Source organism: Protomyctophum parallelum, assembly GCF_964188405.1.
Source record: "Protomyctophum parallelum genome assembly, chromosome: 6".
In the NCBI taxonomy this organism is placed as follows: domain Eukaryota; kingdom Metazoa; phylum Chordata; class Actinopteri; order Myctophiformes; family Myctophidae; genus Protomyctophum; species Protomyctophum parallelum.
Genome location: NC_139701.1, coordinates 5,777,921 through 5,790,800, shown reverse-complemented (window position 1 = coordinate 5,790,800; position 12,880 = coordinate 5,777,921). Strand labels below are relative to the sequence as shown.

At 41.5% G+C, this 12,880-nt stretch overlaps 1 protein-coding gene across 3 annotated transcripts in view; it reads right to left on the bottom strand.

The window, feature by feature from the left end:
- LOC310860517 (uncharacterized protein) overlaps positions 1 to 12,652 on the bottom strand; it is a 30,836-nt gene extending 18,184 nt beyond the window's left edge. The window contains exons 1-5 of one of the 3 annotated variants that reach the window (XR_014569387.1): positions 10,391 to 10,518; positions 10,130 to 10,260; positions 9,686 to 9,747; positions 9,393 to 9,541; positions 9,183 to 9,254 (exon numbers count right to left, since the gene is read on the bottom strand). Coding sequence is in view for 2 of the 3 variants with exons in the window: in XM_083767468.1 (XP_083623594.1) it covers positions 9,183 to 9,254; positions 9,393 to 9,541; positions 9,686 to 9,747; positions 10,130 to 10,260; positions 12,537 to 12,642 (520 nt within the window). In the remaining variant the exon portion in view is untranslated. Of the gene's footprint in view, positions 1 to 9,182; positions 9,255 to 9,392; positions 9,542 to 9,685; positions 9,748 to 10,129; positions 10,261 to 10,390; positions 10,519 to 12,536 lie in introns of those variants that run through there. The other 2 variants (XM_083767468.1, XM_083767469.1) reach the window with 2 other exon arrangements.
- Between the last annotated feature and the right edge of the window lie 228 nt (positions 12,653 to 12,880).

The window sequence follows — 12,880 nt, the reverse complement described above, 5'->3', positions numbered from 1 at the left end:
ACGTGGCAGCGCCCTCTGTGGCGCACGCAGTGTTGGGGGCTGCCGCACCATAATGGACCTATTAGGCCATTAAACCATGTGTAATCACATAAGTCTAGATGCCCTGGATATACCAGGCCTACATGAAGCATCTACACTGAGAATGTATATCAGCCCGAGGCTACTACCATTCTCCACCGGGACCGGGCTATCAACCAGAGGTTGCCCAGCCCTCATTAGGTTACTTTATATAGCCCTGAACACACTTGACTATTTTCAAGACACGGGAGTTCATAAGGTCCCATAGAGTGAAGTATTTCGTGAACGAATACTTAACAAAACGAAGAGGTTTCTTTAGAAACCAAGGTTTTGTAAGTAGAGTGAGCGAAATACTTCACTCGAAACACCCTTCTGTCTTGGCCCGGCAGAAGGAAAAGTGTTCGAATGAGCGCGCTGTGACGTAGACGCAGCCTAGATGCTTCGAGAAGCAGGGCATCTACGTCATCGCTCTTAAACCAACAGGGCATATTTTAGGAGCATATGCCCTGGGGAGTTCATGAATGAAGTTTCTGCCCTTTTGCTCCGCAAAGGGAAACATCCCATAGAGTGAAGTATTTCGCTCACTCTACTTACAAAACCTTGGTTTCTAAAGAAACCTCTTCGTTTTATTTGGTGGGTATATGAGCTGGTTGTTTTGAAAGTAGCTCTGAAGTAAAATAAAGTGTGGGCAGCCCTGGTATAGATTAATATATATATATATATTCATTCCGTGGGTAAATCCCTGTAGGCTAGCCACATATTGGTAGCCTATATTAGCCCAATATTGGCGTTATGCATTTCACTTGAATAATGTTGTGTGCGCACGTGCGCGTGCAGAGAAAGACAGAGTTATTTAATGAAACTCAAGATTATAACGTCCTGTCTTGCTGGCGCCACGTATAGCCTGCATGGCTATTCCTGTGTGTGTGTGTGTGTGTGTGTGTGCAAGCCAGGCGTGCGTGTGTGTGTGTATGTGTGTGTGCGCAATCAAAAGTACTCTGCAGTATGGCTTGCAGGCGAAATAGCCATAGGCGGAGCTTGAACTTGACGCCTGGGGGTGCGACTGCTTGGCCAACGACACCCGCGCGCACGCTTTATTTTATTATTTTAGCGTTTTTACAATGCCCTAACCCCTAAAAATGAGTTATTTAGGTAGTACAGCAGCTCACACACATACACACATGCACTACAGCCATACAGAGAGTCATCATATCATGATAAGAGAGATGATTACAAACTACAGTCAGAAGCCAGAAGTTAAGTTTAAAAAAATATATATATATATATATATATATATTTTTTTTTTTGCCAGGGGGTGCAGTGCACCCCCTGAACCCCCTCAAGCTCCGCCCATGGAAATAGCCCAATGCGATCTGTGTAATCGTGAATACAAACCAACTTCTGACAAAGAACAATGTTGATGTAACTAAGAGATTCGCTGAGTGGTTTATATACAGAGATTTAGAAGGAATAAGCAAAATGTGAGGCTACAATTCCTCTCCCCTTCCTCGTTTCTCTTCTCCTGCGGGAGATCAGAATCAGATTCTGAGAGCTAGTGTGGGCCTATTAGAAGACAGGACAGTGTTGCCAGGTTCGCGAATTGTAAGCGAGTCGTAGTGTGTGTTGAATGGCATTTGAATGGCATTTGTGGGCTTGTGAATGCATTTTCTCACATGTAATTTGTGCTGACTTGCATAGACCTGGCGAATTTAGCGTGGTGAAAGGGCAACAGTGTTCCGGGGGTGTGGGTGCTTCGAGCGATAATGTTTGTAGTAAACAAATGCATTGGCGGCGTGAGTGTGGATGGGAGGCATTTTTGGTTGTTGGTTGTGTTTGGCGGGTGGTGTCGAGTTTTGGCGTTCGGCGCGATAGGAGGAGATAGCGTTGCAACACTGCGAAGGTAAGTGTGTGACGTCACTGCAATGTGAGGGTGTGTGGGTGTAGTGTGTAAAATGGTGTTGTGGGTGTTGCAATAGCGACGTAGCTGTTGTGGCTTTGGGTTTCTTGCCATGTGTTGGGTACAACTTCTCCAATATAGAATAGATACCTGGACTAGTAGCTGCAGTGACTGGTGAGGATGTTGTATGGACTATAGATGACGTTACAATGACTGGTGTTGAAGTTATATTGGGTTGTGGTGATGTTGAATTGTGTCGTGGCGAAGTTTGAATGACTGGTGGTGAAGTTGCATTACCTGATGTAAAGGTTACATTAAATTGTATTCAGATTATTATATTCAGATATTATAGCTACGTAAACTGAATGGTGATTAATTAAAAGTTGTTAAGTTCTTTTGACTATACATTTTTTATACCTGGGGTAGTACCTGCAGTGACAGGTAGGGATGTTGCATTGACTGGTGGTAAAGTTGCATTGTGTCTTGGCGAAGTTTGAATGACTGGTGGTGAAGTTGTATTACCTGTTGGAAAGGTTACATTCAATTGTGAAGTCATGATTACCGGTGTTTCTTATTTCTAAAGTTACAATAATAAAGATTACAATTGAATTAGCCTTTTCAACACATTATAGTCGGAGGGGAATTTGTCACTATAGTCTTTGTCCTCTGTAGTTATATTCAGATATTATAGCTAAACTGAATGGTGATTAATTTAAAGTTATTAGTGGTAAAGTTATTTTGACTATTCGTTTGTTTTACCTGGGGTAGTACCTGCAGTGACAGGTAGGGATGTTGTATGGACTATAGGTGAAGTTGCATTGACTGGTGATGAAGTTGCAATGACTGGTGATGAAGTTGCATTGACTGGTGATGAAGTTGCAATGACTGGTGATGAAGTTGCAATGACTGGTGATGAAGTTGCATTGACTGGTGATGAAGTTGCAATGACTGGTGATGAAGTTGCATTGACTGGTGATGAAGTTGCAATGACTGGTGATGAAGTTGCAATGACTGGTGATGAAGTTGCATTGACTGGTGATGAAGTTGCAATGACTGGTGGTGAAGTTGCATTACCTGTTGGAAAGGTTACATTCAATTGTGAAGTCATGTTTACCGGTGTTTCTTATATTTCTAAAGTTATATTAATAAAGGTTATAATGGAATGTTCTTTTTCAACACATTATAGTCGGAGTGGAATTGTCTTTGTCCTGTAGTTATATTCAGATATTATAGCTAAAGTGAATGGTGATTAATTCAAAGTTATTAGCTGTAAAGTAATTTTGACTATTAATTTGTTAGTGTATACCTAAACTGAATGGTGATTAATTAAAAGTTGTTAAGTTCTTTTGACTATTCATTTTTTTATACCTGGGGTAGTACCTGCAGTGACAGGTAGGGATGTTGCATTGACTGGTGGTAAAGTTGCATTGTGTCGTGGCGAAGTTTGAATGACTGTTGGAAATGTTACATTCAATTGTGAAGTCATGATTACCGGTGTTTCTTATTCCTAAAGTTACAATATTAAAGATTACAATTGAATTAGCCTTTTCAACACATTATAGTCGGAGGGGAATTTGTCACTATAGTCTTTGTCCTCTGTAGTTATATTCAGATATTATAGCTAAACTGAATGGTGATTAATTTAAAGTTATTAGTGGTAAAGTTATTTTGACTATTCATTTGTTTTACCTGGGGTAGTACCTGCAGTGACAGGTAGGGATGTTGTATGGACTATAGGTGAAGTTGCATTGACTGGTGATGAAGTTGCAATGACTGGTGATGAAGTTGCAATGACTGGTGATGAAGTTGCATTGACTGGTGATGAAGTTGCAATGACTGGTGATGAAGTTGCAATGACTGGTGATGAAGTTGCATTGACTGGTGATGAAGTTGCAATGACTGGTGATGAAGTTGCAATGACTGGTGATGAAGTTGCATTGACTGGTGATGAAGTTGCAATGACTGGTGATGAAGTTGCAATGACTGGTGATGAAGTTGCATTACCTGTTGGAAAGGTTACATTCAATTGTGAAGTCATGTTTACCGGTGTTTCTTATATTTCTAAAGTTATATTAATAAAGGTTATAATGGAATGTTCTTTTTCAACACATTATAGTCGGAGTGGAATTGTCTTTGTCCTGTAGTTATATTCAGATATTATAGCTAAAGTGAATGGTGATTAATTCAAAGTTATTAGCTGTAAAGTAATTTTGACTATTAATTTGTTAGTGTATACCTAAACTGAATGGTGATTAATTAAAAGTTGTTAAGTTCTTTTGACTATTCATTTTTTATACCTGGGGTAGTACCTGCAGTGACAGGTAGGGATGTTGCATTGACTGGTGGTAAAGTTGCATTGTGTCGTGGCGAAGTTTGAATGACTGTTGGAAATGTTACATTCAATTGTGAAGTCATGATTACCGGTGTTTCTTATTCCTAAAGTTACAATATTAAAGATTACAATTGAATTAGCCTTTTCAACACATTATAGTCGGAGGGGAATTTGTCAGTATAGTCTTTGTCCTGTAGTTATATTCAGATATTATAGCTAAACTGAATGGTGATTAATTTAAAGTTATTAGTGGTAAAGTTATTTTGACTATTCATTTGTTTTACCTGGGGTAGTACCTGCAGTGACAGGTAGGGATGTTGTATGGACTATAGGTGAAGTTGCATTGACTGGTGATGAAGTTGCAATGACTGGTGATGAAGTTGCAATGACTGGTGATGAAGTTGCATTGACTGGTGATGAAGTTGCAATGACTGGTGATGAAGTTGCAATGACTGGTGATGAAGTTGCATTGACTGGTGATGAAGTTGCATTACCTGTTGGAAAGGTTACATTCAATTGTGAAGTCATGTTTACCGGTGTTTCTTATATTTCTAAAGTTATATTAATAAAGGTTATAATGGAATGTTCTTTTTCAACACATTATAGTCGGAGTGGAATTGTCTTTGTCCTGCAGTTATATTCAGATATTATAGCAAAGTGAATGGTGATTAATTCAAAGTTATTAGCTGTAAAGTAATTTTGACTATTAATTTGTTAGTGTATACCTAAACTGAATGGTGATTAATTAAAAGTTGTTAAGTTCTTTTGACTATTCATTTTTTATACCTGGGGTAGTACCTGCAGTGACAGGTAGGGATGTTGCATTGACTGGTGGTAAAGTTGCATTGTGTCGTGGCGAAGTTTGAATGACTGTTGGAAAGGTTACATTCAATTGTGAAGTCATGATTACCGGTGTTTCTTATTCCTAAAGTTACAATAATAAAGATTACAATTGAATTAGCCTTTTCAACACATTATAGTCGGAGGGGAATTTGTCACTATAGTTTTTGTCCTCTGTAGTTATATTCAGATATTATAGCTAAACTGAATGGTGATTAATTTAAAGTTATTAGTGGTAAAGTTATTTTGACTATTCATTTGTTTTACCTGGGGTAGTACCTGCAGTGACAGGTAGGGATGTTGTATGGACTATAGGTGAAGTTGCATTGACTGGTGATGAAGTTGCAATGACTGGTGATGAAGTTGCAATGACTGGTGATGAAGTTGCATTGACTGGTGATGAAGTTGCAATGACTGGTGATGAAGTTGCATTGACTGGTGATGAAGTTGCAATGACGGGTGATGAAGTTGCATTGACTGGTGATGAAGTTGCAATGACTGGTGATGAAGTTGCAATGACTGGTGATGAAGTTGCATTACCTGTTGGAAAGGTTACATTCAATTGTGAAGTCATGTTTACCGGTGTTTCTTATATTTCTAAAGTTATATTAATAAAGGTTATAATGGAATGTTCTTTTTCAACACATTATAGTCGGAGTGGAATTGTCTTTGTCCTGTAGTTATATTCAGATATTATAGCTAAAGTGAATGGTGATTAATTCAAAGTTATTAGCTGTAAAGTAATTTTGACTATTCATTTGTTAGTGTATACCTGCAGTGACAGGTAGGGATGTTGTATGCACTATAGGTGAAGTTGCATTGACTGGTGATGAAGTTACAGTGACTGGTGTTGAAGTTATATTGGGTCGCGGTGACGTCGCATTAACTGAAGCTGAAGTTGCATTGTGTTGTGGCGAAGTTTGAATGACTGGTGGTGAAGTTGCATTACCTGATGAAAAGGTTACATTTCATTGTGAAGTCATGATTACCGGCGTTTCTTATATTTCTAAAATTATAATAATAAAGATTATAATTGAATGTTCTTTTTCAACACATTATAATAATATGGGCATTTGTCACTTTACTCTTGCATATCCCTTTGTCCACTCCAGTTATATTCAGATATTATAGCTAAACTGAGTACATAATCATTCAATGTTATTATTAGTGGTAAAGTTATTTTGACTAATATTTCATTTGTTTCACCTGGGCTAGTAGCTGCAGTGACTGGTGGGGATGTAAGGACTATAGGTGAAGTTGTATTGACTGGTGTTGAGGTTGCATTGTGTTGTGGTGAAGTTGGAATGACTGGAGGTGAAGTTGTATTGCCTGATGGAAAGGTTACATTACATTGTGAAGTTATGATTACCGGTGTTTCTTATCTTTATATTCATAAAGATTATAATTGTGCATATCCCCTTGTCTTCTCCAGTTATATTCAGATATTATTGCTAAACTGAATACTGATTCATTCAAAGCAATTAGTGGTAAAGTTAATTGGACAAATTAGGGTTTGTTTGTGTTACCTGGACTAGAAGCTGCAGTGACTGGTGGGGATGTTGTATGGACTATAGGTGAAGTTACAATGACTGGTGTTGAAGTTATATTGGGTCGTGGTGATGTTGTATTTTGTCGTGGTGAAGTTGCATTAACTGGTGGAGAAGTTGCATTGTGTCGTGACGAAGTTTGAGTGACTGGTGGGAAAGTTGCATTACCTGTTGGAAAGGTTACATTCAATTGTGAAGTCATGATTACCGGTGTTTCTTATTTCTAAAGTTACAATAATAAAGATTACAATTGAATTAGCCTTTTCAACACATTATAGTCGGAGGGGAATTTGTCACTATAGTCTTTGTCCTCTGTAGTTATATTCAGATATTATAGCTAAACTGAATGGTGATTAATTTAAAGTTATTAGTGGTAAAGTTATTTTGACAATTCATTTGTTTTACCTGGGGTAGTGCCTGCAGTGACAGGTAGGGATGTTGTATGGACTATAGGTGAAGTTGCATTGACTGGTGATGCAGTTGCAATGACTGGTGATGAAGTTGCATTGACTGGTGATGAAGTTGCAATGACTGGTGATGAAGTTGCAATGAATGGTGATGAAGTTGCATTGACTGGTGATGAAGTTGCAATGACTGGTGATGAAGTTGCATTGACTGGTGATGAAGTTGCAATGACTGGTGATGAAGTTGCAATGACTGGTGATGAAGTTGCAATGACTGGTGATGAAGTTGCAATGACTGGTGATGAAGTTGCAATGACTGGTGATGAAGTTGCAATGACTGGTGATGAAGTTGCATTGACTGGTGATGAAGTTGCAGCAGCTGCAGTTGTGGCAGCAGCAGTTGTGGCAGCAGCTGCAGTAGTGGCAGCTGCAGTGGTGGCAGCAGCAGTTGTGGCAGCGGCAGTGGTGGCAGCAGCAGTGGTGGCTGCAGCTGCAGTAGTGGCAGCAGTAGTGGCTGCAGCTGCAGTTGTGGCAGCAGCAGTGGTGGCAGCAGCTGCAGTGGTGGCAGCAGTAGTGGCTGCAGCTGCAGTGGTGGCAGCAGCAGTGGTGGCTGCAGCTGCAGTGGTGGCAGCAGCAGTGGTGGCAGCAGCTGCAGTGGTGGCAGCAGCAGTGGTGGCTGCAGCTGCAGTAGTGGCAGCAGTAGTGGCTGCAGCTGCAGTTGTGGCAGCAGCAGTGGTGGCAGCAGCTGCAGTGGTGGCAGCAGCAGTGGTGGCTGCAGCTGCAGTGGTGGCAGCAGTAGTGGCTGCAGCTGCAGTGGTGGCAGCAGCAGTGGTGGCTGCAGCTGCAGTGGTGGCAGCAGCAGTGGTGGCAGCAGCTGCAGTTGTGGCAGCAGCAGTGGCTGCAGCTGCAGTTGTGGCAGCAGTGGTGGCAGCAGTAGTGGCTGCAGCTGCAGTTGTGGCAGCAGCAGTGGCTGCAGCTGTGGCAGCAGCAGTGGTGGCAGCAGTAGTGGCTGCAGCTGCAGTGGTGGCAGCAGCAGTGGCTGCAGCTGTGGCAGCAGCAGTGGTGGCAGCAGTGGTGGCAGCAGCTGCAGTTGTGGCAGCAGCAGTGGTGGCTGCAGCTGCAGTAGTGGCAGCAGTAGTGGCTGCAGCTGCAGTTGTGGCAGCAGCAGTGGTGGCAGCAGCTGCAGTGGTGGCAGCAGCAGTGGTGGCTGCAGCTGCAGTGGTGGCAGCAGTAGTGGCTGCAGCTGCAGTGGTGGCAGCAGCAGTGGTGGCAGCAGTAGTGGCTGCAGCTGCAGTGGTGGCAGCAGCAGTGGTGGCAGCAGTAGTGGCTGCAGCTGCAGTTGTGGCAGCAGCAGTGGTGGCAGCAGCTGCAGTTGTGGCAGCAGCAGTGGTGGCTGCAGCTGCAGTAGTGGCTGTAGCTGCAGTTATATTCAGATATTATAGCTAAACTGAATACTGATTCATTCAAAGCAATTAGTGGTAAAGTTAATTGGACTAATTAGGGTTTGTGTGTGTTACCTGGACTAGAAGCTGCAGTGACTGGTGGGGATGTTGTATGGACTATAGGTGAAGTTACATTTCATTGTGAAGTCATGATTACCGGCGTTTCTTATATTTCTAAAATTATAATAATAAAGATTATAATTGAATGTGCTTTTTCAACACATTATAATAATATGGGCATTTGTCACTTTACTCTTGCATATCCCTTATCCCACTCCAGTTATATTCAGATATTATAGCTAAACTGAGTACATAATCATTCAATGTTATTATTAGTGGTAAAGTTATTTTGACTAATATTTCATTTGTTTCACCTGGGCTAGTAGCTGCAGTGACTGGTGGGGATGTAAGAACTATAAGTGAAGTTGTATTGACTGGTGGTGAAGTTGCATTGTGTTGTGGTGAAGTTGGAATGACTGGAGGTGAAGTTGTATATTGCCTGATGGAAAGGTTACATTAACTTATTACTGGTGATTCTGATATTAGTTATAATAAATAATAATTTAATGTGCTTTTTCAACACATTATAACCATAGGGGTATGTCACTGTACTCTTGCATATCCCTTTGTCCACTCCAGTTAGTTCATTAGATGTTTTATACATTGGAAGTACAGTTTCAATTTGCTTTGATGAAATTGTACCTGCTGGTGAATCTGTGGTGATTGTTGTTAAAGGTGCTGCTGTAGTGGGTGCTTGAGTTGGCGGCAAAACCACTGTAAAAATAAAACTTTCATATCAATATCAATGCAGGCCATGATATATAATTAATAACAAGGAAGAAAAAATACCATTAAACAGGTCATTAAAGAGCCACACTGTGAGCTATTATCGGTTGAGTCGAAAATTCTTACCCGTGACAACAATAGTTGACGTGTTCACAGGAAGGGAGAAATTAGAGCTGGATGCAGCCTGAACAAGAGTACTAGCCACAGAAGAGGCATTGGGTGCATTTGCCTCTTGGTTGAATATTAATTCAGCCTCCACATTCACTGATCCTGAGCTGTAAAGGTGATTCATTATTATTAATTATAACATTTATGTTATTTATGAGTATGGCACATTAAAGGTACAAATCAATGATATGTTAATAATTATGTACTAAAAACATAAAAACTTAATACAGTATAACTCCATTGGTGCATACCTGAAGCCATTTATAACAGTGCGATTGAAATGAGAAAACTCTGCCCTATAGATGTTGTCCATCTGTAAACAGAAATTCAGTCATTGAAATTATTACAGAAATAAAATTACACAGGAACTGTAAAATAATTATTATTATCCCACCAAGTTAATTTCATGGTTCATGATTAATAGATTTACATTTGATTAATTAATAACAATGTTCTAGAGAACATTTTGAAAGGTGGAGGCAGCCATTTGTTAAAAATCTTTTAATTTTAACTTGTTTAGTTATTTGGTGATTTTACAATGAAAGCAAAACATTTCCATAAAGTATGGTTATTTTTAATCATCATAATTATACATTTGCCAGAGATCAATACAATAGTAATATGCATGATAGGAGGAATCGCTGAAGTTATGGAGAATGTATTGGTAGGTGTTGGATCATCATAATGGTACGTACCGCTGAAGCTACTTCGTTTGCTAAGATCTGGAATGCGACTGAGGATGTGTTTGCAAGGTCTGATGTGAAGGTTTGCATTAGTTTGAATTCTAACACGACCTTTGGCATTGCTGGTGGTGCAGGTGTTGTAGCTACATATGAAGCACGATGGGTAGAAACAGTTAGTTACAGTTAAATTGAGTTATTATAGCTGAACAGTAAATTATATGTTCAAAGTGATTAGCGGTGAAGTTATTTTCACTAATAGTGCAGTTGTTTAACCTGGGGTAGTAGCTGCAGTGACAGGTAGGTTTGTTGTATGGACAATAGGTGAAGCTGCAATGACTGGTGATGAAGTTGCAATGACTGGTGATGAAGTTGCATTGACTGGTGATGAAGTTGCAGCAGCTGCAGTTGTGGCAGCAGCAGTTGTGGCAGCAGCTGCAGTAGTGGCAGCTGCAGTGGTGGCAGCAGCAGTTGTGGCAGCGGCAGTGGTGGCAGCAGCAGTGGTGGCTGCAGCTGCAGTAGTGGCAGCAGTAGTGGCTGCAGCTGCAGTTGTGGCAGCAGCAGTGGTGGCAGCAGCTGCAGTGGTGGCAGCAGTAGTGGCTGCAGCTGCAGTGGTGGCAGCAGCAGTGGTGGCTGCAGCTGCAGTGGTGGCAGCAGCAGTGGTGGCAGCAGCTGCAGTGGTGGCAGCAGCAGTGGTGGCTGCAGCTGCAGTAGTGGCAGCAGTAGTGGCTGCAGCTGCAGTTGTGGCAGCAGCAGTGGTGGCAGCAGCTGCAGTGGTGGCAGCAGCAGTGGTGGCTGCAGCTGCAGTGGTGGCAGCAGTAGTGGCTGCAGTGGTGGCAGCAGCAGTGGTGGCTGCAGCTGCAGTGGTGGCAGCAGCTGCAGTTGTGGCAGCAGCAGTGGCTGCAGCTGCAGTTGTGGCAGCAGTGGTGGCAGCAGTAGTGGCTGCAGCTGCAGTTGTGGCAGCAGCAGTGGCTGCAGCTGTGGCAGCAGCAGTGGTGGCAGCAGTAGTGGCTGCAGCTGCAGTGGTGGCAGCAGCAGTGGCTGCAGCTGTGGCAGCAGCAGTGGTGGCAGCAGTGGTGGCAGCAGCTGCAGTTGTGGCAGCAGCAGTGGCTGCAGCTGTGGCAGCAGCAGTGGTGGCAGCAGTAGTGGCTGCAGCTGCAGTGGTGGCAGCAGCAGTGGTGGCAGCAGTAGTGGCTGCAGCTGCAGTTGTGGCAGCAGCAGTGGTGGCAGCAGCTGCAGTTGTGGCAGCAGCAGTGGTGGCTGCAGCTGCAGTAGTGGCTGTAGCTGCAGTTATATTCAGATATTATAGCTAAACTGAATACTGATTCATTCAAAGCAATTAGTGGTAAAGTTAATTGGACTAATTAGGGTTTGTGTGTGTTACCTGGACTAGAAGCTGCAGTGACTGGTGGGGATGTTGTATGGACTATAGGTGAAGTTACATTAAATTGTGAAGTTATGATTACCGGTGTTTCTTATATTTCTAAAGTTATAATAATAAAGATTGTAATTGAATGTGCTTTTTCAACACATTATAATCATAGGGGTATTTGTCGCTGTAGGCTCTTGCACTGGGTGCTTGAGTTGGCGGCAAAACTGGTTTTGTAAAACTGGTTGTATCACGATCGCATGATATGAGAAATCGGGGCAGATCTGGTGATTTTCAAAAGAGGCTGCTATGTGTCTGAATGGGAAAACCTTATTTATTTTTATAGAATAATAATTTTGCATGATAAGATTTAGTTTAACAAATAATAATTTTAATAACTGATCTTATTATGGACCCATATTAAGTTTAGCCATAGTCATGCAGCTCTATAACAATGACAAAAGAATGATACAGTAGTATCTAGTAGTATATAATAGTTATATTAAACCAGTACATTTATAGCAACCACAGAGAGGGGGAAATACAACTTTGTACATGCAATTCTATTTAGCTTTTGCTGGTTGTGCATGCATCATTGTTCATTCTAGCCTTTATTTTTTATTTTGTTTAATTTAGTTTCAGTTTGAGTTAAACAAAATACATTTTCCTTTTTAGTTTTAGTTAACTATATTAATCCTGGTGTACTGACTAGGAAATAACTAAAAGACATATGTCTCCAATATTAGATTATCTAGTCTATTATTGCCACCCTGTAAAAACAATAATGTAATTTAAATTATTCTCCTCGCCTACATTAGTCTATAAAGCCCTGAATTGTCAGGCATGCATCATCATATGAACATGCATGACAGCTTTTTGTATCATAGTACCACACAAGAGCACTGTGTTCCTATACCTAGAATGTATAGGCTCATATAGCCTATTTTCTCATTTTGGATTACACGCACAAACAAACACAAAATAAATGGGTTACTAAGTAAATACAACACAGGTACAATGCATAATGAATGGCATTTAGGCTACATCACCTACCCGTTGTGATTGGTCCCATCATGACCAACAAGCAAAGCCAGACGGTAAACAGCAGAGGAGAAGACATCTCTGTGCCTCTGACAGACAGGCCTGATAATGGAAGCATGCGGCAGCAGGTGTTTATATTCCAGCTGAGAGAGAGAGAGAGAGAGAGAGAGAGAGGGAGAGAGAGGGAGAGAGAGAGAGAGAGAGAGAGAGAGAGAGAGAGAGAGGGAGAGAGAGGGAGAGAGAGAGAGTGAGATGAAATGTTCAAAGACTCATACTGGTTCAGCAGCATTCATGTAGGGGCCAGTAGATCACACAGGCTGTGTAGGTAGACCACATGACATGCACCTAAAATATAA